Consider the following 22,715-nt stretch of genomic DNA (forward strand, 5'->3'; position numbering starts at 1 on the left):
TTCTCCTTACCCTTTTCGTATAGATCTCACACTTTGAATTTCGACTCAAGAGAGTGAAATTAAGGGAAAAGCTATCTGTTAGCTATGTGCCTATGTGGTTGTATGTATTTGTTAGGATTCTATTTGGTTCAATTAAGAAATCAGAACTGCAACTTTTAATGATGTACAAAATACAAAGAGTTAAACAGGTGTTATTAACACTCTAATTAAGTTGATATGCACTCGTCTGTTTGTGAAGATAAATAAAAAATAACTGGAGAATTGATCATATCATGTATCACTGGAGAATTGATATTATCACTTTCTTAAATTCCAGTCAACACTCATCACTAACAATATATAGCATGCATCTAAATTTCAGATGTGCAACCTTTGATATGTTTAGCACACATCACTTTACAAATTACTGCTGCCTAATACATTAATCAGAGTCTACTATATGATATATAGAATCTTCCGGCCATTTCTTTATTAGAGCGCGTGTAACACGATATATCAGACATCAAACGATGATACTCGGAGAGAGTAGATCCGAACTCGAGAACATCTCAAATCGAGTAATTGATCGCGATATTTTTGACTACTAATTAGCTACGTACTGAGTTATCAGTTCCGAAATCGAATTTAGCTGCATAATAAATTAAACTGAGCCCTAAATATATATGGTCTGTTTAATTAACCAGTTGATCTATCGATCAGTTGGATGATGCGCATGACGATTGAACATGATGGATCAACTAGATAGACAATGTCAAAGTCATCAATTCATCGTGTTCATGCTCACACAGTCACACACAGTGCATACCTTGGTTCGGCTTGCTGGCATGAGGATCATCGATCAGTTTGGAGTTTCGACCACGAATCCTACTGATTCATGCTTTTCCTTTTCAATACATTCAATCACACAAACCCTACTGTGCCTGCAACAATCACTATTCTAAAAGTTGCTTTAGTTATTTCATGCATGCTCCACTTTCCTTGCAAACTAATCAAGTGCTGGAACACAATATATAAATCCCCACAAAAGATATTTCTCACAAGACGATTGATTTGATCAACATATATTTCAACTTCGTGTTGAGTTTGATTAAAACTCAGATGTATATGGGTGTTCAAGTTTTTAATTATATTTTCAACTTCAATCTTACTGTTTGATGGGTTTAAGGGCCCTTGTAAACAAGTTCCATCCGAAAAAAAAAAAAAAAAAACACACAAGCAAGTCATGTTTTCACTGATGCATATCTTACAAATTAATATAGGTAGTTAGTTAGTTACCATTTCAAAATTTCATTAAAGATGAGAACTTATGCATGCTAAACTGCGAGCATGTATCATACGTATAGGTACACTGTAAACAGTAGAAATCAGTGTAGAAAGTCTAAAACTTCTTTTGCTAGTCTTCACAGGTACTGTAATACTTGTAAAAATTCTAACATGCTCAGAGTTCAATATATAATAACGATTAGTATTGATCAGCATATCTCATTTGGTATTTGTATTCTTAGGGTCAAAACTCAAAACTAAGATGGAGACGGAGACTTATCTTGAAAGGAAAGAAAAGCTTTGCGTTTACGGTGATGGTTGTACGCGGTACGGCGGTGACCAACCAAGAGAGAAAGGACCAATGGCCGGTGTCGGTTGGGCGGAGGGATCCCGGATCCAAGGTGGCGAGAGGTGATGGGTCGGAATCGGATCGCCGCATACGAGCGGCGGTGCTTATAACAATTCCTCACCCAGAATAAATGGCGGGCCATCCCCACCTCCAGATTCTCTATTTTGTCGTTTTCATAAATTCCAGTTTTGCTTCTGTTCCCACTTTCGTCCCTTCTTTTCTGAAAAATCACATCCCCCCCCCCCCTTTCTATTAACGTATCAAATCTGGTCCATACCTAAAATCTGCCTTTCACTATTCTCCACGGCACTAAAATAGTCATGGTATCAAACTATCAATGCTTATGACTTTGAGCTAGATCATGTTTGAAGTCGATTATCATATTGTTTTATTTCGTTACATGCAAATATATCACTAAGCACATAGATAACATGAAATCGTATTGCCCGGAAACATAACTGGTGATTTCTTGCAAGCGTTTGGACATGTGAAGACAACCCATTTTCCCCTTCTCACTCTCCTCTTCCTCTCCTCAATGCATTGCCTTAGCTACGTGATGCTTGAGTTGTGTCGCAATCTAAATCGATGTAGCTCAGTGCTAGAAGACCTCAATCAAAATCCATCGGCCAAAAAGTAGTCGAATTCCGACTGTATCCGACCCCAATCATGTGAGACTCAATGAAGTCTCACAAAGTACACTACCTGAACGGCAATTTGGGTCCAGAAGGGGCCTTCTTTACTCACCACCATCAGCTTACACAGTCATACTTTTGTTTGTTGTAGTTCGTAAGTCTTATATATGTTGTACTCGTCTTCCTTCACTCTGTACTTGTGTCATCAGAAATAATAACATAGCATCATGGGTGTCCAATATGTGAACTATTCGATGGGATAATCACAACATAGTGCTTAGTACTGTATGTACTGTGTTCGTGTGCAATGTTATGTACTTTCATTTCTGTTTACTAGAAGATCACTGAAAGATTCGGATGCTTCACAAATCTTTTCACCTGCAGACGTCGAAATTTCTATAACTAATCAATGTGATACGCAAGCTTAATATCATCAAGTCAATGACAAACATATCATCATTATCATGCCTTTCACATTGCTCTCAAGTCAAGGTGATGTTTTTCATTTGCCTGCACAAAGATTGGATAACCTCACCTGGATTCAATGCAGTTGTCTCATGCTTATCCCAAGGAATATGCTACGACAGAAAAAATAAAAAAAAATTATGTAACTGGTTACAAAAGATGTCCAGGAATGAGGGCTACTGAGAAAACCTTGAGCAAGATTAAACAAGATAATGACACCGAAAAACTGAGTTCAAAACTAGAGCAAATGAGAGCTGCAGAGTTTATCAAAATTTATATTTCCATTTTTTGAAAGATATTCAGAACACAGATTACAAAGCTACTGAGATAATGAGTTGTCCAAAAATGCCCTCTCACTTTTGGCTCACAGTATGTACAACTCGGCATCATTCTGTACTGTATTTGATAAACTAAGCTGTCAGAAGCAGTTAAAAGCTTTGAGAGTGAGAGGCCAATGAACGAATCAACCTCAGAAGGTTCTTAGCACCCCATCACAAATGATTCTCATTCTCTTCTTACCTCATGGATCCTTCAGGGAAAAGAAACGGCAATAAAAACCGGGTCAAGATTACAAAAAGAAAAATTAAGCAAGAAAGATCATATGTAAAACATTAATACAACTATCCAGGAGAGTTTACTGGTACGACCATGTCCACATATGATTACGCCAGCTTACAGTTTGGTTTTGAGAAGAAAATGGACCGGGAACAAGATGAAATGACGAGTAATATGACTCATTGAGCTTTAGCTCAAGATTAACTTCTAACTGGATTCCAAGCCGTAGTGGCTCAAGATTATCCATTACCGGCTTACTTATCAAGAAATAGATAACAGGAAAAATGGGCTCGTCTTCTGGCATCAATGAACTCAAGAGAAAATAAGAAACTGGTGATGAAACTGTCAATTTCCACAACCCGAATAATTGTGGAGTGGAGGTTCATATGGTTATCAACTGAGATTTTCATATATAAAGCATTAAAGGTCAAAGTTGAAGTAAGAGAAAAAAGATTTATATCACCACATAGCAAGATCTCATGAAAGTGTAGACATTAACCCAAGAACCACATTGTCATACCTTCAAATCAATTTGTTCTATGTATTTTCAATCTCTTTCTTCTGCCGCTTTTCGTCATGGTCAGCTTCATCCGAATCTGAATGTTGAAAACGATACTAATACCATGTTACTAACATAAACATAACTGAAAAACCTCGGTCAATTTCTTGCTATCTTATGTGCATAGGTTAAGCTAGCACCACGTAAGCACAATTTTATAATCTCAAGACAAAAAGTCATCTATCATACCTTCTTGCTCATGTCCAGATTGCTTCTCTGTTTGTGAATCGTTGTCTAGAGCTGCTGCATTACCAGGGAAACAATTTACTACTCAAGTAAATTTAATAATACGGACGTTATAACTCATAACATATAGCAAAGTACGCACTTCAATGAGCAGGTAAAAAATCTGATTGACATGTAAACTATCTGAGACTCTGAGAGCAACCCATACAGACAAATGGATGTGGGTGTATGTAGGTAAAAATCTATGGGAACATTCTTGTGAGGTTCCATCCACCACATGGTCTACAGCAACCACAATACTAAGTTATTCCTTCCCCTCCATAGAATAACCACCAAATACATTGTTCAGGAATGCTAAACTCAGTCTACAGTATCAGCATCGTCACTTCCATTTTCAAGCCAATCTGCTGGATCTATATTGAATAAACAAAAGTTCAGACTTGAACTTTCTAATCTTCTTGAATATGATCTGTAATGACCTATTGTTAAAGTGCCCTGCACTCACTGATAGTCAGGACACACTAGGAACTAGAATTAAACTGCTATTGCTGAACAATCTATACCAGACAATCACACAAAAAAATAAAATAGAAGCAACTATTTAAACTTGGACTTTTCCCATGAACTAAAAATACTGGTTTCTAATAGATACCTTCCTGGTTTAATGGCCATATGTGCTTGGACAGAGCTTTGTTCATTTGAAACATATCAATAGAATCAACTTCAAAAAGGTTGCGGAATAGCTCATCACATATGATGACTTTCTTATTATTTGGATCTTGCATATTGTTCTCCCGGATATAATTCCAAAGCTTCTTGACAACCTAAGTAAGAAAAGAACAGGTTGAAACCGGAATGAGTTGTCATATTATACGTCAAGCGGTTGCACTTTTCCATCTGTGATATTCCTCTCCCAAGAAAACTATTCAAATATAATGCAATACCTCTGTTCTCGCCAATTCTGACACTCCGGTGACTTTTTGAAGTTCTGGAGAAAGGCTCGATAATTTGGTAAAGCCACCTCCCCTTTTCTTGACTTCTTTATCAACTTTAGCAGACCTACTTCATAAGATAATACATGAGACAGAATAACGATCAGTCAACTACAAACCATGGTAAACTAATCCTATAGACATTAATTATCATATGATAATAGAATGGTTTCCTATCTAATGTGACCCACACATATCCATTATAGAAGCACCAGAAAAAAAATTGTGCTTCACTTGAGCAAGTAAACAATATGAAACTTGATCCATATACTACTCAAATTTAAGTACGACTCTACAAGTGTAATCTCCTGAGCAAGTTAATAACATGATACTAAATTTTTTGTTTGAATCCTACTTACATTTTGAATGTCATTCACTGAATCAATAAAGACTAATTTGTAATCAAATCCCTAGGTTTTCCAAATCAAAGACTAAATGATTCACCCGTCTTATAAAAACATAGAAGTATATAACACACAGCAAGAAGGTCAAACGCAAGAAACATCACCAGTCAGGACAGGACATAATGATATTCAAACTAACCTTCGTTTCTTGGTCTGTTTTCGATTACTGCCTTTTTCTTTCACTACTTCTTCTTCGTCTTCAGCCTCTTGCTCGTCTACATTACTTGCATCTCCTTCAGAGATAGAGTGATCACTCTCTTCCACTTTCTTCGTTTTCTTTACAGGTTCTGAGGTGTAATCATTTTATGTTGTCAAACTCTTAAATTTAATAGGTATGCAAAATCAGTGTGACAATATACAAGGTGAACGGTAAGAGCATTAAAGTTTACAGGAATCAAAATAACACTAAATACATGAAAGATTCGATTTTGAAGCCTCATGGTAATTAGGGGAATGAAAAACAAATATTAAATAACCCACGGTAATGAATATACAGAACAGGATAAGTCTTGTAGTGAATCGGTCAACAAGTTAGTCAGAGAAACAGAACAAGCACAGCAAACCAAGAGAAACAACAACAAAGAAAAGAACACAAGAACACAGATTTAAGGTGGTTCAGCAAATAGCTTTGCCTACATCCACCGGACAGAAACACACTTCCACTATATTAATAATGGGTACACAAGAAAGACTAAGAAAACAAAGACTCTCTTCTCTTCCTATCTTTCTCCTCTCTGCCCTCTCTCACCCTCTAACCGAGAATGGAACACACTATGCTCTTTGTCTCTGTGATGCCTAAACCTAGAGCATAACCCCTCCTTATATAGTCATAAGGACAAACATGTTTCCTCACCAAATAGGAATCCTATTCCTAATAGTGGTAGGCTATAAAGCCTCCTCCTTCTACAAGTAAACCATCATCAATAAGGATTCCCTATCCTTACCGGAACACCATACTCTAAGAAACCATCTTAGGAAAAACACATGGGCTGGAAACCCAACAATCTCCCCCTCCAGACCATGAGGGAGGTACACCGGCGCGACTCCATCACTGAGAGTCCGCCCAAGCTGACTTGATGCAGAACTATGTGGTTGGAGCATGCAGCTCCCCCTGATCAGGCTCCCCCTGATCGAACAACTCATCACCATGTCCCTGTTGGTGGAACAACTCTTGACCATCTTCACCCTGGTCAGAAAACTCATTGGAAAAGGACATTTGGGACCACTTTTCCAGAATGCCTTTCTTCCTTATATGGCCGTCACCATGACGCCGTATGTCCGAAGAAGTATCACTCATTGCACTCAAGTCATCTTTATACACCAAGCTATGTGTCTTGTACAAGGAACGACAAAACTCTCCACTAGCAACGTCCAACGATCGATTCGTCAGCTTCCACTTCCCATCACCAATAAACTGGTGAAAACCTTGCCTGTCAAGAGCACTTGCAGAGAGTATGTTGACACGTAGATCCGGAACGTGTCTCACATCCTTCAATGTCATATGGTAACCCAGATTAGACTCGATGCAAATATCTCCTATTCTCGAAATCTTGGAGTAGCTTGTATTGCCCATCTTTAACATCTCAAAGTCATCTGCCTTGTATGTAGAAAAGAGCTCCAAGTTGGAACTAACATGACAACTTGCACCCGTATCCACGAACCAATCATGACCCTTGTCACCCATATATAAACATTCTTGTAAAGTAAGAAGCTCATCCGAAACACAAGCAGAATAACCATTATCTTCATCTTGGTACTTGCTTTTCTTTTTGTTTTGTTTCCACTTTCGACACATCCGCTTCATGTGGCCCTTCTCGCCACAATAGTGACAATCACCACTAAACCTTTGACCTGAATTCTTGCCTTTACCCTTCACATAAAGGGCTCTTGCGTGCTCATTGTCTGTGCCAACACTTTTTCTTCTTTGTTCTTCGTTAAGCATGTTATCCTTAACGGTATTCATAGACAATACACCATTAGACGCAGAATTACTCAAGGTCACCACGAAAGTTTCCCAACTATCCGGCAAAGTTCCTAGCAGCAGCAATGCGAGTAGCTCATCATCAACCTTCATACCCATTGTCGACAACTGGTTGGTCACATTCTGGAAATTGTTTAAGTGCACAGCCACACTAGTATCGTCATCAAACTTCATGTTGACCATCTCTTTGATAAGGAATGCTTTCTTCGCAGCGGTCTTCTTCTCAAAGAGGGACTCCAATATCTTCCAGAGTTCTTCCGCATCAGTTTCTTTCGACACATGGTGAAAGACGCTATCATCAACCCATTGCCTTATCGTACCAACTGCTTTCCGGTGCAACTTTCGCCACTTCTCATCAGTCATATTGGTTGGCTTTACAGCCACACCCTCTATGGCCTCATGCATATCCCTACAATACAGGATATCCTCCATTCTTGGCTTCCACGTCACCCAATTCTTGTGGGTGAGTTTGATCATTGTGCCTTTCATATCATCATCCATTCTGACAATACCGATTCAGCCGAACCCAACCTTCAACCAGGCTCTGATACCACTTGTAGTGAATCGGTCAACAAGTTAGTCAGAGAAACAGAACAAGCACAGCAAACCAAGAGAAACAACCACAAAGAAAAGAACACAAGAACACAGATTTAAGGTGGTTCAGCAAATAGCTTTGCCTACATCCACCGGACAGAAACACACTTCCACTATATTAATAATGGGTACACAAGAAAGACTAAGAAAACAAGGACTCTCTTCTCTTCCTATCTTTCTCCTCTCTGCGCTCTCTCACCCTCTAACCGAGAATGGAACACACTATGCTCTTTGTCTCTGTGATGCCTAAACCTAGAGCATAACCCCTCCTTATATAGTCATAAGGACAAACATGTTTCCTCACCAAATAGGAATCCTATTCCTAATAGTGGTAGGCTATAAAGCCTCCTCCTTCTACAAGTAAACCATCATCAATAAGGATTCCTTATCCTTACCGGAACACCATACTCTAAGAAACCATCTTAGGAAAAACACATGGGCTGGAAACCCAATAATAAGTTTATGAGGCAACAAAGTACGGTATCATATCCCAACTATGTAATTCATCATAACCTACAACAGAAACATAAATCATGTTCCAAAGAAAATATAAAAAGGGCAACAAGAAAAAAAGAAGGAACATTGAAAATTACTCGTGCTAAACTGCCTGTTCTCTGAAATAACTTTAGAAGACAAAGAAAGAAAACAAACTATCCTAATGATTAGCAAAAATACTGTGCTTGACATTTATTGCCAGTGTAGTTACTTAATAGTTTAGATTTTTCATACATTTTGACCAGCAATCCAGCAAAATCAAATAAAAATTATGACCTCAGCCAAATATGAATACGGAAAATGTGTTTGGTAGCATAAAGTCAACATAATAATCAACCTGTGAATCTAAGTAACAGGGAAGCATGATATTGACTTCTACATTACTGAAACCCCAAAAAGCAAATTTCCAATAAATAACGGACGGATTCTGTTCTGAAACAGATACAGGAATAGGACATAAGTTTTGGGAGAAAGGGACTGCTTGCCAAGTAAATACCATGACAACCCTTTCACCAAGTTTCAAAAATGCATGGAATGTGCTGGAAGAGAGAACAGAAAAAAAACAGAAGTTTGATTATACTTTCTGTTTATTGAATAAAATTACAATATTTCAGATGTACAACTGAAATGGATATGATCCAAAAAAGAAAAGATGAATAGAAGTGAAGTGTCATAAGCTGATTTTTAGTAAATATCTAACATAAAACGAGTCTTAAGCTAATGAATAGAAGGTGTGAGATGATATGTCCTTAATGGGTAATAGTAGGAGAAAAGTGTATCTATAAATAGATTTTTTCCCTTTTTAAAGCTGAATACACCTAGAAATTTAGATGCATTGAAATGCATGCCAAGTTAAAATAAAATAATAAGTATGCACACACTTATATCCATATTCATGAATCATGATTCAGCTAAGACCAACAATGAAACTCCAAGGAAAATACAGTCACATTTAAGGTACCAGAAGAAAACTATACCTAGTGCCGACACATGCGTGAGCAGAATATGCAATTGTTCAAGATACCAAAGAAACTAAGGATAAGTTTACAATTTACACTATAGACAAAGTACTTGAATCACATTTAGAGGTCACGAGAATGTCAGGGTAGAGAATGCTGGACTTACCATCATCTCTGTTAAGCGGCCATATATGCTTGGATAGGACTTTATTCATTTTAAACATATCAATAGACTTGACACGAAACACGGCATGCAGTGCATCATCACATATTATGTTCCGCCTATTCTTTGGGTCCTGCAAATCCTTTTCCCGGATATAAGCCCAAATTTTCTTCACTACCTGAAACCGAAGGAGCGACCAAGTATCACATCGTTGTTCCAGAACCTCAGCCACAAACAAAGATACACAACAATAATTAGAAGATTTCAAGAACTTAAATAGACCGTACCTCTGGTCTGGCCATTTCCGGCTCTCCAACAACTACTTGGAGTTGTGGAGACAGGCTGTACACTGTTTTAAAGCCACCTCGTTTTGCACCTCCTTTGTCCACCTTCTTGGGTCTATTGATGATTATAAAACTCTTAGATACCAATATCTTAGATTGCGTCAAATATTTATATCACCCATATCTTATTTCTAATCAAGAACAACTGATATCATGTAGTTGCAAGTTGATTGTGATGTAAATCAATAGAAAATTGCGATCATACTAGATCTGATGGATTGAAAGATAACACCCAAACTAGGAAAATCAGATAACAGAAGTAGCTAAAAAAAAAAAGGTGTGAAACATTATTTCATTGAAAATCTAAAAGTGTGTTTGTTGTTTTCTAACAGATTATCACTTCTTCTTCTTCTTTTTTTTTTTTTTTCTTTCTGACAAACTCCACAAACTGACCATCAGCTTAAAGATGAATGCAGATACCATCATGAAGGCTTTCCCAATATATATGCATGTGTCTTCAAGAAATAGGAGGGAAGGTTTGTTGGTGTTGCAGATAAACATTGTCAGTGTATTACCATCCTTGTGCATCAAGCACAACATCTTTAACTTGTCCATCATAATAGGAGGTTTCAATCCATTTCTATAATGATTTAATGAATAATTCAAATAGTAAAAAAGCACTTGTGTCAGCACATTTGTGATATACAAGCAAGAGCACAATCGAGCAAAACTCATTACAAATGTTCAGGTTGGACTTTAAGGGTCCTATCTCTATAAACAATGTCACTGATACTAAAGGGAGCTGACCATGGATTTCATTAAGGGAAGCTAAAGAATCTGAACTAACAAGTGTCCTCTCCAATTTATTCTCTAGATTAAACTTCACCAAGTGTCTCTTCAACCCAGTGGCTTCTCATTCACTCCCATTTAGGCCTAAAAATACACTGTTTACAAAATTATGCTCCAAAATTTACCAGAATGAGAACACAAGACAGACAGATAGTAGTGTGCACACAGCCGCACCAAGTTTCGACATATTGAGACATGGAAAGTAGATTATTATGCAGGGTCATATACTCGTTTCACATACATATTTCAGAAGCAAATGCTGAAGTCTCCCTCTTTACAGAAACAAGTGAAACAGTGAACACACTTCAGCAGGCTATTAAGAGACCACTCATATCCATTAAAACTAACCATTTAATAGAAATCCTCAGCCTATATCAAATGCCCTTGTTGCAATCAAGGCCGGCCATGGGGGAGTGCCGGTGGTGCGGTCGCACAAGGCCCCGCGCTCTGGCAAGGCCCCCGAAGCTAGATTGTTCTAATATTAAAAAAAACTACTACTAATTAAATTATCAAACCAATTATACATATAATGTACTCCAGTTCAATTGACAACTTAGCATGGTGGTTTTCTTAGCGGCACACACGTCTTGGATTCAAAACTCAACCTTCCTTTTTTTTGTTTAACCAACATATTTGTTATTTGTGATCCCTAAGCCCTAACCTCTACCTTTAACCAACGCAAATACAAGAGGAGTTTTTCAAAGTTCAAATTGTTGAAAACTTACTTGAGATCAACCATGACACAAGAAAGATTGAATTCATTAGCTTTAATTTCAATTAAAAGTAGCTTTCTGGAAAATTTTGATTATGAAAGGTTGATAGATGATTTTGCTGCACAAAATGCAAGAAGATTCATATTTAGAAAATAATATTGCAATGACTGTTATGTTATCCCTTGGTAAGGTTTAGTAATAGTTAAATTCTTGAAATTTGGCAAAAATTCTCAAGAAGTTCATAGGCAAATTGATGTTTGAGTTATATGTGATGTTTGAGTTGTTACTATATGAGTTGATTCGATGACGATTACATACCGTTTTTTATAGTTATTTCTATATAAAGCCCATTTTAAGTTTCGCACTGACCCTTCTATGCTCAGGACCAGCTCTCTGATTACAATTACTCCAACTGATTACTAAGACTACCTTTCTTCTTTCCAAAAATAAATAAATGAACAAACAAGAAAAGATGGGGCAGTTCAAATTACGCGGGACCCAATAAATCCCCAAACCAAAAAAAAAGGTTCATTTCTTGACAACTTTCTTTCACACCCACTAACTCATTTTCCCAGCAACCAAAAACCCAAATTACAGAAACCTCAATGCAATTAATTAAAATCAAAATTAAATACCAAAATTAATAAAGACTCACGCTTTTTTCCTTCTAGCTTTGCCTACCGGTTCCTCTTCTTCCTCAACATCATCTTCGGCTTTAACGTCGTCGTTTTGCTCCGCATTCTCGGACCCTTCGCCGGCCTCCTCCTCCTCCTCTTCCGCCACGTCTTCTTCTGCTTCCGGGGGATTGGCGACGACCTGGCTCTCGAGGTAAATGTCGATTTGGTCTCGGATAAAGGCTTTCCGGTCGGAGAGATCGGCGCCGAAATGCTTCTCGAGCTCGCGGCGGACGCTGCCGGCGGTGGCGGTGTCGAGGTCGGAGGCGCTGAGGATTTCGCGGAGCCGGGTGAGGAGGTCCGATTCGGATACCATGGTTTTTGGGGCGGGGGTGGGTTTCCGGCGGTGGTATGTTTAGAGTTGAGAGGGAAAGAGAGAATGGCGTCTCATGCAAGTGAAGGCTGTGAAGAGAGAAAGAGAGGAGGAGAAATGTGGAAGAAGAAGATGAGAACCCAAAACGGTAATGTGAGAGAGAGAGAGAGGCGTGGCGTGTAGACGGGTGGAGGGTATTTCTGGAATGGGTTACTCAACCAATTTTCATTGATAAAAATATAAAATAGACTCGTCATTTCAACTGACGCGAATCCATTTATTATGTTATTTGTAGGGATGGGCACGATGAGATTGGACGGGCTCATCCTACGTCTCATCTCACTCTTTTGAATCGGGATGAGATCGGGACGGGACGAAGGTTTTTAAGAATGCATTCCACTCGGAATTAATCCCGGTTAGGACGAGATTGGAACAGGACAAATCTCACATTCCTATGAAGTTAATATAATTTTTCATAATAAAGTAACATTCAATAATGAAATTTTAACAAAAAAAATGCATATTATGTTAAAAAAATATAATTTACTATTATTATTTGAGTTGATATAATCTTGGAGTTATTAAGAACATAAATTAGTTTTATTTTGATACAAATATATAAGAATTTTTGAGTTTTCATTAAAGATGGGACGAGACGGGACGGGACGAAGCGGGATATAAATTATTCGTCTCACGTCTCATCCCACTATTATAAAACGGCACGGGACGAACGTTTTTAGACCTCCGTCCCATCTCGTCCCTATGAATTTCGGGACGGGATCGAGATTTCCGTTTTTTATGCCCACCCCTAGTTATTTGTGTTTAGACTCATCAACTGATGAACTTACTCAATTCATTTGTTGGGCACTTGAGGATCGAACTCTATGTTTTTTTTAGTGGAATTATTGAAATGAATTTGTGTTTTTGTAACTTATATCGTTTAACATCTAAACGAATTGTGCAGTTATTTTGAATGATTAAAATTATCATTAAAGATAGAATTAAACATACTCAAAATCCTTGTAAGCAGACCCTTATCGGTCTCTCTTAATCGAAAAACCCCTTCAGGCCTCCGCCTTTATCATATATAATGTGGTGTCTTTTTTTTTTCCTTTAACCTCATGCACTTTTAGACTAAAAGGTTTATATTGATTGTGTATGGTGCTAAAAAATTTAACTTTTTTTAACTCTCGTCACTTTAATTTTAATTCTCAAGTTTTTCTCTTTTAAGGTGTATCCATTTTAACAGGTGAAAAAAGCCTTCTAATACTGTAAACAAACTTAGAGCTATATGTGAGTTTTTGGATGATAGAATAAAATTAAATTTTAAAACTAACTTTTGAAGAGATTGTTAGAATCATTAACCAAATGAACCATATTTTCAAGCTCCCTCGACTCTGTACACATTTTTTTGCATTTTCTTTACCCAAAACAGAATGAACACCGAGGGTAAAAGCAGATTCGGGTGGTTTGTGTTTTCTCTTTTGGGTAGGTTTTTTTTTTTTTGGTTAATGAGAAAACTTCATAAAACAGGCAGAGCTCAACAACCCATCAACTGATGAGATCCAGCTACAACAAAGAAAAACGAGCTGCTCTAATCTCAATACACAGGGCAAGAGGAAGAAGAACAGACACGATACAAAAAGAGGTACTGAAGAAGAAACTCTCCAGCAAATAATCAAGCAACATGAGGACAAGGTAAGCCATCGTTTCTGAGAACCAGAGTGAGGGATGGTGGGGGAGTCTCCAACCAGTTGTGGGAGCCCAACATCTTATTACCAAGCTGTGCAGCTGCATGGGCAGCGCAATTAGCTTCTCGGGGAGACCAAGTCCAGTTGACATGATCGAAGTACTCAGATCGCCATCTTATCTCATCAATAATAACAGCGATCCGCCATATCCTGCAAGGGGAAGTGAGAGGGGATTGAAGCTCACTGATCACCATTTTAGAGTCTGATCTAAAGTCAACTACTTTCAAGTTCAGATCCATTGCCATCTTGACCCCAGCAAGCAGCGCCAGAGCTTCTGCCATTAGAGCCGATTCGGTTCTCAGAGGACCAGCCAATCCCCCCACCAATATGCCATGATGGTTTCGGGCAATCACCCCAAATCCTCCCTTGAAGTCATCCACCCAACAAGCATCAGTGTTAACAGCAACGACGCCAATTTGGGGAGGAGACCATGTAGCAGGCAAGCGATCGGGCTTGGAAAATATTGTAGTGCACTGTGTTCCAAAGAAATCTGACGCGGTGTCCATGGCCTTTTTGATAATCACTGCCGGGTTCAATGGTGTGGCTTGATAGATGAAGTTACACCGTGCCTTCCAAATTGACCAACACAGGAAGCAAGCCATTGTAAGTGCCCAAACTCTATCATTTTTGATACAGAAACTTGAAGAGAATTGTAGAAACCAATTGTCCAGAGTAGTGAATGCTTGTTTATCAATTCTAAGGCCCAAAGAAGAACCAAACCAGACAGTCTCAACCCACGGACACAGAAAAAGTATATGTTCCATTGATTCCTCCATCAGGCCACACATTGGACACATAGGAGAATTTTTTATCTTCCTCTTGAATAATGCTAAGAAAGTAGGAATAGCCGAAGATAAAGCCCTCCATAAAAAGTGTCTGACTTTAGGAAAAGTAGGCAATTTCCATAAGAGTTTCCAGCACTTATTGTTGATAGAATGAGATTGGCCAGCCCCTGTATTCCTAATCACATGAGGCTTATGAATATGATGGTAAGCACTGCGTACAGTGAATACACCATTCTTTGTAACTGGCCAAATAAATATGTCACACCCAAACCTCCTCCCAATCTGTATCCTCCTAATACCCCTCTCAACTTCAGAAGAAATAAGATGAGAAATGCTACTCAAATCCCAAGTTCTTGAATTCCAATCTATTAACTCTTCAACCAACACAGACACATTATTAGGAATATGGGCCATAGTCACTATCTTTGATGGACCATCACCCTGTGCTTCTGGAGGAATCTAACTATCAGCCCAAATATTGACACTTCTTCCAGAGACAATCTGCCAATAAGAGTTAGAAAATATGAAATCTCTTGCTTCCAGCAAACTAGACCACCCCCAGGAAGCCCTGTAACCTTTTTTAGCCATAGCAAAACTGCATTTTGGGAAGTATCTTCCCTTCATCACTCTAGCCCACAAGGAGTTAGGCTCCGTAGTTAACCTCCACGCTTGTTTAGCAATAAGAGTGAGATTGAACTGATGAAAGTCACGAAAGCCCATTCCACCTTTGTCTTTAGGAAGACCAAGAAACTGCCAACTTTTCCAATGTATTTTAAAACCAGGGCACGACTTCCCCCACCAAAAGTCCCCCAAAGCAGAATTAAGATCATCACATATCCCTTTTGGAAAGCAAAAACACGACATTGGGTAGGAAGGGACAGCTTGTGCCACAGACTTGATTAAAACCTCCTTCCCGGCATGGGATAGTAAATTCTGTTTCCAGCCTTCAATTTTCCCCTTCAGACGCTCCTTGATAAAAGCTAAGGCACTATTTTTAGACCTACCTCATATCGTAGGTAGTCCCAGATAGCTACCAGGACAATCAGTCACTTTGATCCCAAGTAGCAAACACATCAAATGTTGCATTTGAGTAGGAGTGTTAGGAGAAAAGTATATACCAGACTTTTCCAAGCTAATCAGCTGACCCGATGCAGAACAATACTCTTTAAACACAGCAGCCACTGCCGCACAATTCCTGAGAGTGGCTCTCATGAAAAAGAGGGAATCGTCAGCGAAAAACAGATGTGAGAGAGGAGGGCAAGTCTTAGATAGGTGAACCCCAACAATAGACTTCTCATTCACAGCCCTAGTAATTCAGAGAGATAAAACTTCACTAACTAGCAAGAAAAGATAGGGAGAAAGGGGGTCTCCCTGTCTCAAACCTCGGCTAGGATAAAAGAAGTTACCAGGTGATCCATTGAGGACAATAGCTAGAGATACTGACTTAACACAGGCCATGATCATATTAATCCAACTCGGAGAAAAACCAAATCGAAAAAGAGTGGCCTCAAGAAAATTCCATTCAACTCGATCATAAGCCTTATTCATGTCAAGTTTGAGTCCAAACTCATTTTTCTCCCCACCCTTCTTCAACCGGAGATAATGATAACCCTCATGAGCAAGTGTGATGTTATCTTGTATTAACCGCTCCGGAACAAAAGCATTCTGGTTAGGAGAGATCATAGAAGAGAGGATAGGCTTCAAACGGTTTGCCAACAACTTAGCCAAGATCTTGTAAGAGTTGTTACACAAGCTAATAGGTCGAAAATGTGTTGTTCTTTTGGGTAGGTTTACAAGGCAACTCCAACCAACCAAAAGACTTCCTTTAAAACCATCGAACTGATCGAAGTGAAAACCCTTGGTTGCATTTGACACTTATACCCATGAGATTGTGTTTTGGACGTACGCTCTAAATTTTTAAGGTACGGCAGAGGCCCCCAAAATCGGTGAACTGTAAACCAAAAGAGCAAGGCGAAGTGCAGCGTGCCCCAATTAAAGAGGCAAAATCTAATTTACTCCGAATAGGAATACTGCAACGTCACCAATCCAACTAGCTAGGGTTTGCCTTATCCAAACTTAGAAAATCCACACATGTTAAATCTGGGCATTCATTCGTATGTATTATTATTTTTGGATCAAACTTTCTCTATCGGAATTCAATTTCATTATTATTGGATCAAATGAAGAGTAGGTGTGGAACTGGGGGGAGGATAAACTAGGGTTCTTATTGGCTCATCAGTATATCACCAAACTTTTATGTTTTCCAGGTGGATTTCCATCAAAGTTTTCACCTTGTTTTCGTCAGATGACGAGTTTGTCCTTGCGGTTAGGTTAGTCTTGTTTTGGGTTGTTCTCTATGCTTGCAGTAATGTCCCTAAACTACATGTAATTGCAATTTGAGGCAGGGTTTTATTTATACGTACTGCCCCGCTAGATGAACCACTTTTTATGTACCACTCGTATCGTATCGGTTTATACGACCGTACAACACATACATGATACATGTCATTTGATGAATTATGAAATTACATGTTAAGAACTTCTATAAATGATCTTAGTTTCCCATTTTGTGGTCAATCAGAATGTTGCGGTAGTTATTTTACCTATTGGCTCTTCTAATGTAAGTTCAGCTGGCATTATTCGTCTAGAACATCGTAGGTGTTCTTACTTTTCAATTTTGGGGTCAATTAACATGCTGCCCTAATTGGCTCAAGGATAAAGTGATTGAAGCTCCCATTTCAACTAGCATAAAGTTCAACAAGTAAAAAGATACGGTGGAATATATCGTTATAATTTCAGTTATTGCCTCTGCAAGTCTGCTTGTTCTTTACCCTCTACTGTGGTCTGTGGATGAGCCTTTCTCAGTTATCAGGAAGCCAGGAAAGAATCTGCGTATACCTGGCTCCCAAGTTATCAGAGAAAACCTGATCCCCAAGTAACTCATTTCCCAAACTTTCGTCATAGATCTAAACAAAATTTAAAAGTCGTGCGTATTCAGTTAAGAGTCCATATGTTCAACCAACAAGGTAATCACAGGTCTAGTAATCACTAGTTCACTGTAGAAAAGATGAAGCCATAATAGACCAAATGGATCATCAATCAGAGATTAATTATAGGCTGAAGTGGTATTACAACATTACACCAGATTCATCTATTCTCTGTGAAATTCGTGTATACAACTCCAATATCTGACAAGGAAAGCCCTTGTACTGGCAGAATTGAACACCAACTAATGAGTAAAAGATGTACTACAGTTTAATTCCTATCATTATCACTGTTATCAGAGGCATTCTCATCAGAATCAGACCCACTAGCAAAGTTGATGTTTTCATTTTCACCTGTGCTATTCTCTGAGCTTTCCCCATCAGATTTTAGAAGATGTTTCAAGTCATCTAGGATGTAAGGTTCCGTTAGTTTCCAGAAAAGTGCAGCATTACTTCCCAGGAAACCTATCCAAAACACTCTCCCCTTCCTCTTCACCTTGCACTCCACAGAGCTTGCCTTCAAGGTTCTGACAATCTTCTGAACACCTTCCTCACCTCCCTTTATCTTTAGCAATATGTCTCCCAATTCAGTCCTGTAGCCCCCATACATATACCAGTAAGCAAGAACGCAAGGCGACAGCCATCGGTGGACTAGCTTGGGAATCATTTGGCGGCCATTAGGCCAAAACTGGTCGGCATAATAACCAAAATACGAATGTGAGATGCTAGAAAACTTATATGGTATGTACTCGGTATTGTCACTGGCCTTGCATGAAGGATGGAGCCATTCATGGTATTGATCATATATATGTCTCCTCAAAACAAAATGTGCGCTGGAATTCTGACTGAATTCAAAATGGATCATGTGATTCTTTCTGTCGTCATCTGATTCAATCCGCAAACCACCCAGCAGTAGACCAACTAATATCTCTCGCTGCTCTTTGCTCAGCGTCATGCGTATATGTTTCTTAACCTGTTTCTTTCTCAAACTCAAAATAGAGTCTATTATTTCCATCAATGGTGGATCAACATCATATCTCTTCTGACACATCAGACGATATATTTTCTCTGCCTTGAAATCATCTCCGGCAGACAAGTATCCACTTAAAATTGTATTGCAGGAACGTGCATTAACACCTATTGCGTCATTACTCTGCATGTGTTCAAATATCTCATCAGCTTTATCAAGATTACGGACTTTCACCAAAGAATCCAAGTATATACAGTAAACCATTCGGCTGGGTCTGCATATCTCAAGGCACTGGGAGAAGGCTGATTCCACTTTCTCATATAAGCTCAAGTTGAGGTACATGTTCATTATATCTATATAAGCTGGCATGGAAGGCTTCAAACCAGTATTGATGAAATCTGCCATGAGGGATTCTGCAATTTCAACTTCTTTAGCTTTGCAGACAATCTCTATGACTTTATGATATGCCGCCACATTAGCTGAACCCAAGTGCTGTTCCATCTCCCTGAATATCGCCAGTGATTTCTTGGGTTCTCCAGCCTTTGCATACACTTCCATTTTGTAAATAAATGCTTGTGAAGGAAGACTTGCATCAAGACCGAGAAGCCTAAGCCAAGTGTTCTCTGCTTCCTCCACATCCCCTAGCTTCGAGCACGCTCTCAATATAGACACAAGCACCTCTTTCCCCTCTTCAATCCCTGCTTCTTGCATCTCCTTCCTCAACGACGCCATCCTCTCCATATCAACAACATCCTGATAACTATGCAACCAAATCAAGCCACTGTAAATATCCTCATGAATCTCAAGTCCAGTCGTAACCAAATTATGAAATATAAACTCAGCCTGCTTGATGTACGCCCTGGCAGAGCTCCCCGGTTTGCTCACAATAGCCTTAAACAGCGAATTGTGCAAGCTAAGCCGCGGCCCGTACCCTCCGAGCTGAATCATCCGATTGTACACACTGCACGCTTCTTCCAAACACCCTTCCTCACTAGCACTAAGATACGCAACAATCAATATATGAAATGTAGACTCACTCGGCACACGCCCCTGCTTGATTATATCATCGAAAATCTCCCTACATTTGGCAAATTTCCTCTCTTTCCCCATGTAATCCGCCAGCTTGGTAGCAAGAGCGAAGTCGAATTTGTACCAATTGTGCTGCATCATCCATTTATACACCTGCACACAAATTCCATAACTAACTAACTAACTAACTCCGACTAGCCGTAATTCAAATAAGCCAATTTATAACTGAACTTGATCACTCACCCGAAACCCGGCGTCGTTCTCGCGAATCCGCATACAGTGCGCAGCGACATACGTGGCGTCTTCCTGCCTCATCCATTTCTTCTGGGCGTTGAGGATTCGGATAAGGGTGCCGGACTTGTGCGACGGGAGCTCCTTACAGAGCCAGGCGAGCTTGGAGCGGCGCCACTGCTCGGGGAGCTCGTCGAGCTCACGGATTTCGAGCTTGGGGGAGGCGAGGTGCTTGAGGTCGGTGGAGGCGAAGTCGAAAGCGTCGGTCTGGGCGACGTTGGTGAGATCGGAATCTTGATGGAGAGCGGGGATGGCGCGGGGGAGGAGGGCGGAGGTGATGGGTCGGGAGGGGAAGTGGAGGCGGGGAGGGAGGGAGAGGAAAGAGTTGGGGTTCGGGGAGGAGGAGGAGGAGTGGGTGAGAGTAGAGAGGGAGAGGGAGAGGGAGAGGTCGGGAGCTATGGTGAGAAGCATTTCTGGATTGTTTGTATTTTGGGATGAGAGGAGGGTTTTGGGTTTTTCAATTACCTGGAAATCAGACTTTTACTAGGGAGATTAGTGACGACCTTCCACTTTTACCCTTAGTGGATTTTCTTCAGAGGGAAAATATGACTGTATTATTAAAAACAAAAACCCGAGTGCACGTTACATTATACGCCAAGCTCGATAAGATAACTTAGATAAGTTCAATCAAGAACTAAAATATCTATAATTATTTCGATATTTATGTGAAAATTTCTATTTTTCGGCATATGGATATATTTGTTACATACAAATTATTTTTTGATGGAAATTTTCTGATGGGAAATATCGAGAAATTTCGAAATTTTCCGATATTTTCATAATATTGTCACGTGTCAGACTAACTTCAAGTAAAATAAAAAATTACTGGTTAGGAGAATCGAACCTCAGATCCATCCTTTTGTAAACACAAAGTTATAGTCAACTCTACTACATCAACTTATTGTTATATATGGTTCTTTTTATTATATATTGCATTTCATGTCTCAACATTAACCTAAAATTGAAATAAAACTAAACTAGTTGTCGAGGGGAATCGAACCATTTTGGTATAGGAGGAAGCAATGATGGACCTTACTCTTATGTGGGGAATCTTATGTGGGGAATTCAACATGCATTATCCGCCATATTTATTCTCTAATGAGATGCAATCAAGTGAAAACATATGGACACAATTTGATGCACAATCTTCACAAAGCTATGGTTATGGTCAAAGTCGAGAAATGCTTGATTCGAACGGGAACTACTAGTACCACAACCCACAGTCAATCACCCACGACCCATATGGTTGACATATAAGTCAGTATATGCAAAATTATAAAGAGACAATATCATTTAATGACTATTCTTCACAATATACTCAGGGTTTTACTCAATGACATGATAAAAATAATGAAAATTTTATACCTCATATATCTTTTATGTGGTCCTAAACCACTTATGTAATTTCATGTTTAATGTATCATATGTAAATAAGGCATGATGACCTAGCCTCCTTTTGGGTAAATATATATATATATATATTAAAGTAGATTTTTAATAATGCTCGACGATTATTTTACCTCAAATTACTATAACTCACTATAAAATAATATTTATATAATAATTTCTTATGACATATAGTAGATGATTGATCAAATAAATATTTTTCAAAGTTTCATTCAAAATTTTCATGTTTTTATATAAATTTCTATCAATTTACTTAATTTTTTAAATCGAAATTTTTTCAGAAATTTCCATCGAAATTTTTAATTTCAGATTATTGATATTTCCGTTCTCGCCAAAATTTTAGTCCTTGAGTTCAATAGAGGCTACACGCATCATGAAAAAAATCCAAATCTTGAAAAACTATTTCAGAATTTTAATGAATCTCTTTTATCACGCAACATGTTGATAAGACACAATCATTAGAAATTTTAAAAATGAAAGTACAAGAAATTATAATGAACACTCGCAAGAACAAAACACAACATAGCTTGAATTTTTTCTGACATTCGAACAAAATTCTTAGTTCAATTGTCTAATGAAACGGTCTATTTTTAAAATTAACATGATTTTATTTCTTATATAGAGGTCTATTTTTATATATTTTCTTAAGTATCAAAAAAATGATTTTATTTCTTAGCCTCGAGAAATACTTGCTCCGCTACTTATACAACATTCATTTGTAATAAGTAAGAATGCATTACATGACCTTTCATAACTCATATAGAGGTAAACCGCACATTAAAAATTCATGCCTCATGTAAATTAAACATTGTTCACATCGGTCACTAAATTGCAAAAAAAAAAAAACATCTTTCTCACTTGTGATACATCAAATAAATAGTGAAAAACGAGCTCACTGAATTTCTTACTAGTCAATTGAGGTCGGCAATTACTATTTTGATTAGGAGGAGTGGACTTTGTAGTTTTGTGGAGTTGAATTGAGAATAACATTTGTAGTTTAAGCCTCAAACTAAATTGCATACGACAAATTTGAGATTTGACGATATGTATCATAACTATCATTACATT

The 22,715-nt window shown here is 38.5% G+C and overlaps 3 protein-coding genes across 6 annotated transcripts; all 3 read right to left on the reverse strand.

Annotated features, from left to right (window-relative positions):
• Nucleotides 1-2,971: 2,971 nt before the first annotated feature.
• On the reverse strand, nt 2,972-12,546 carry LOC126783139 (upstream activation factor subunit spp27-like). Of its 4 annotated transcripts, XM_050508545.1 has the most exons (10): nt 12,099-12,546; nt 9,885-9,996; nt 9,601-9,775; nt 5,545-5,692; nt 4,954-5,071; nt 4,662-4,833; nt 4,013-4,066; nt 3,785-3,860; nt 3,229-3,238; nt 2,972-3,144 (listed from the first exon to the last, which is right to left on the reverse strand). In XM_050508545.1, the coding sequence occupies exons 1-8, from the start codon at nt 12,431-12,433 to the stop codon at nt 3,802-3,804; spliced, it is 1,173 nt and encodes a 390-aa protein (XP_050364502.1). In that variant the 5' UTR covers nt 12,434-12,546; the 3' UTR covers nt 2,972-3,144; nt 3,229-3,238; nt 3,785-3,801. The 4 variants fall into 4 exon arrangements, with proteins under 4 accessions (XP_050364502.1, XP_050364504.1, XP_050364503.1 ...); XM_050508547.1 differs by having other exon boundaries at nt 2,972-3,238; nt 4,013-4,063; XM_050508546.1 differs by having other exon boundaries at nt 2,972-3,238; nt 4,954-5,068; nt 12,099-12,545.
• Nucleotides 12,547-14,108: 1,562 nt separating this feature from the next.
• On the reverse strand, nt 14,109-15,380 carry LOC126783821 (uncharacterized). Its single transcript, XM_050509355.1, has one exon. It carries the CDS (start codon nt 15,378-15,380, stop codon nt 14,109-14,111), a length of 1,272 nt encoding a protein of 423 aa, XP_050365312.1.
• A 2,659-nt stretch (nt 15,381-18,039) lies between these two features.
• LOC126783045 (pentatricopeptide repeat-containing protein At2g15820, chloroplastic) lies at nt 18,040-20,657 on the reverse strand. The gene is made up of 2 exons (XM_050508426.1): nt 20,193-20,657; nt 18,040-20,102 (listed from the first exon to the last, which is right to left on the reverse strand). Exons 1-2 carry the CDS (start codon nt 20,649-20,651, stop codon nt 18,222-18,224), a joined length of 2,340 nt encoding a protein of 779 aa, XP_050364383.1. The 5' UTR covers nt 20,652-20,657; the 3' UTR covers nt 18,040-18,221.
• Between the last annotated feature and the right edge of the window lie 2,058 nt (nt 20,658-22,715).

Source organism: Argentina anserina, chromosome 2 (assembly GCF_933775445.1).
Source record: "Argentina anserina chromosome 2, drPotAnse1.1, whole genome shotgun sequence".
NCBI classification, from domain to species: Eukaryota; Viridiplantae; Streptophyta; class Magnoliopsida; order Rosales; family Rosaceae; genus Argentina; species Argentina anserina.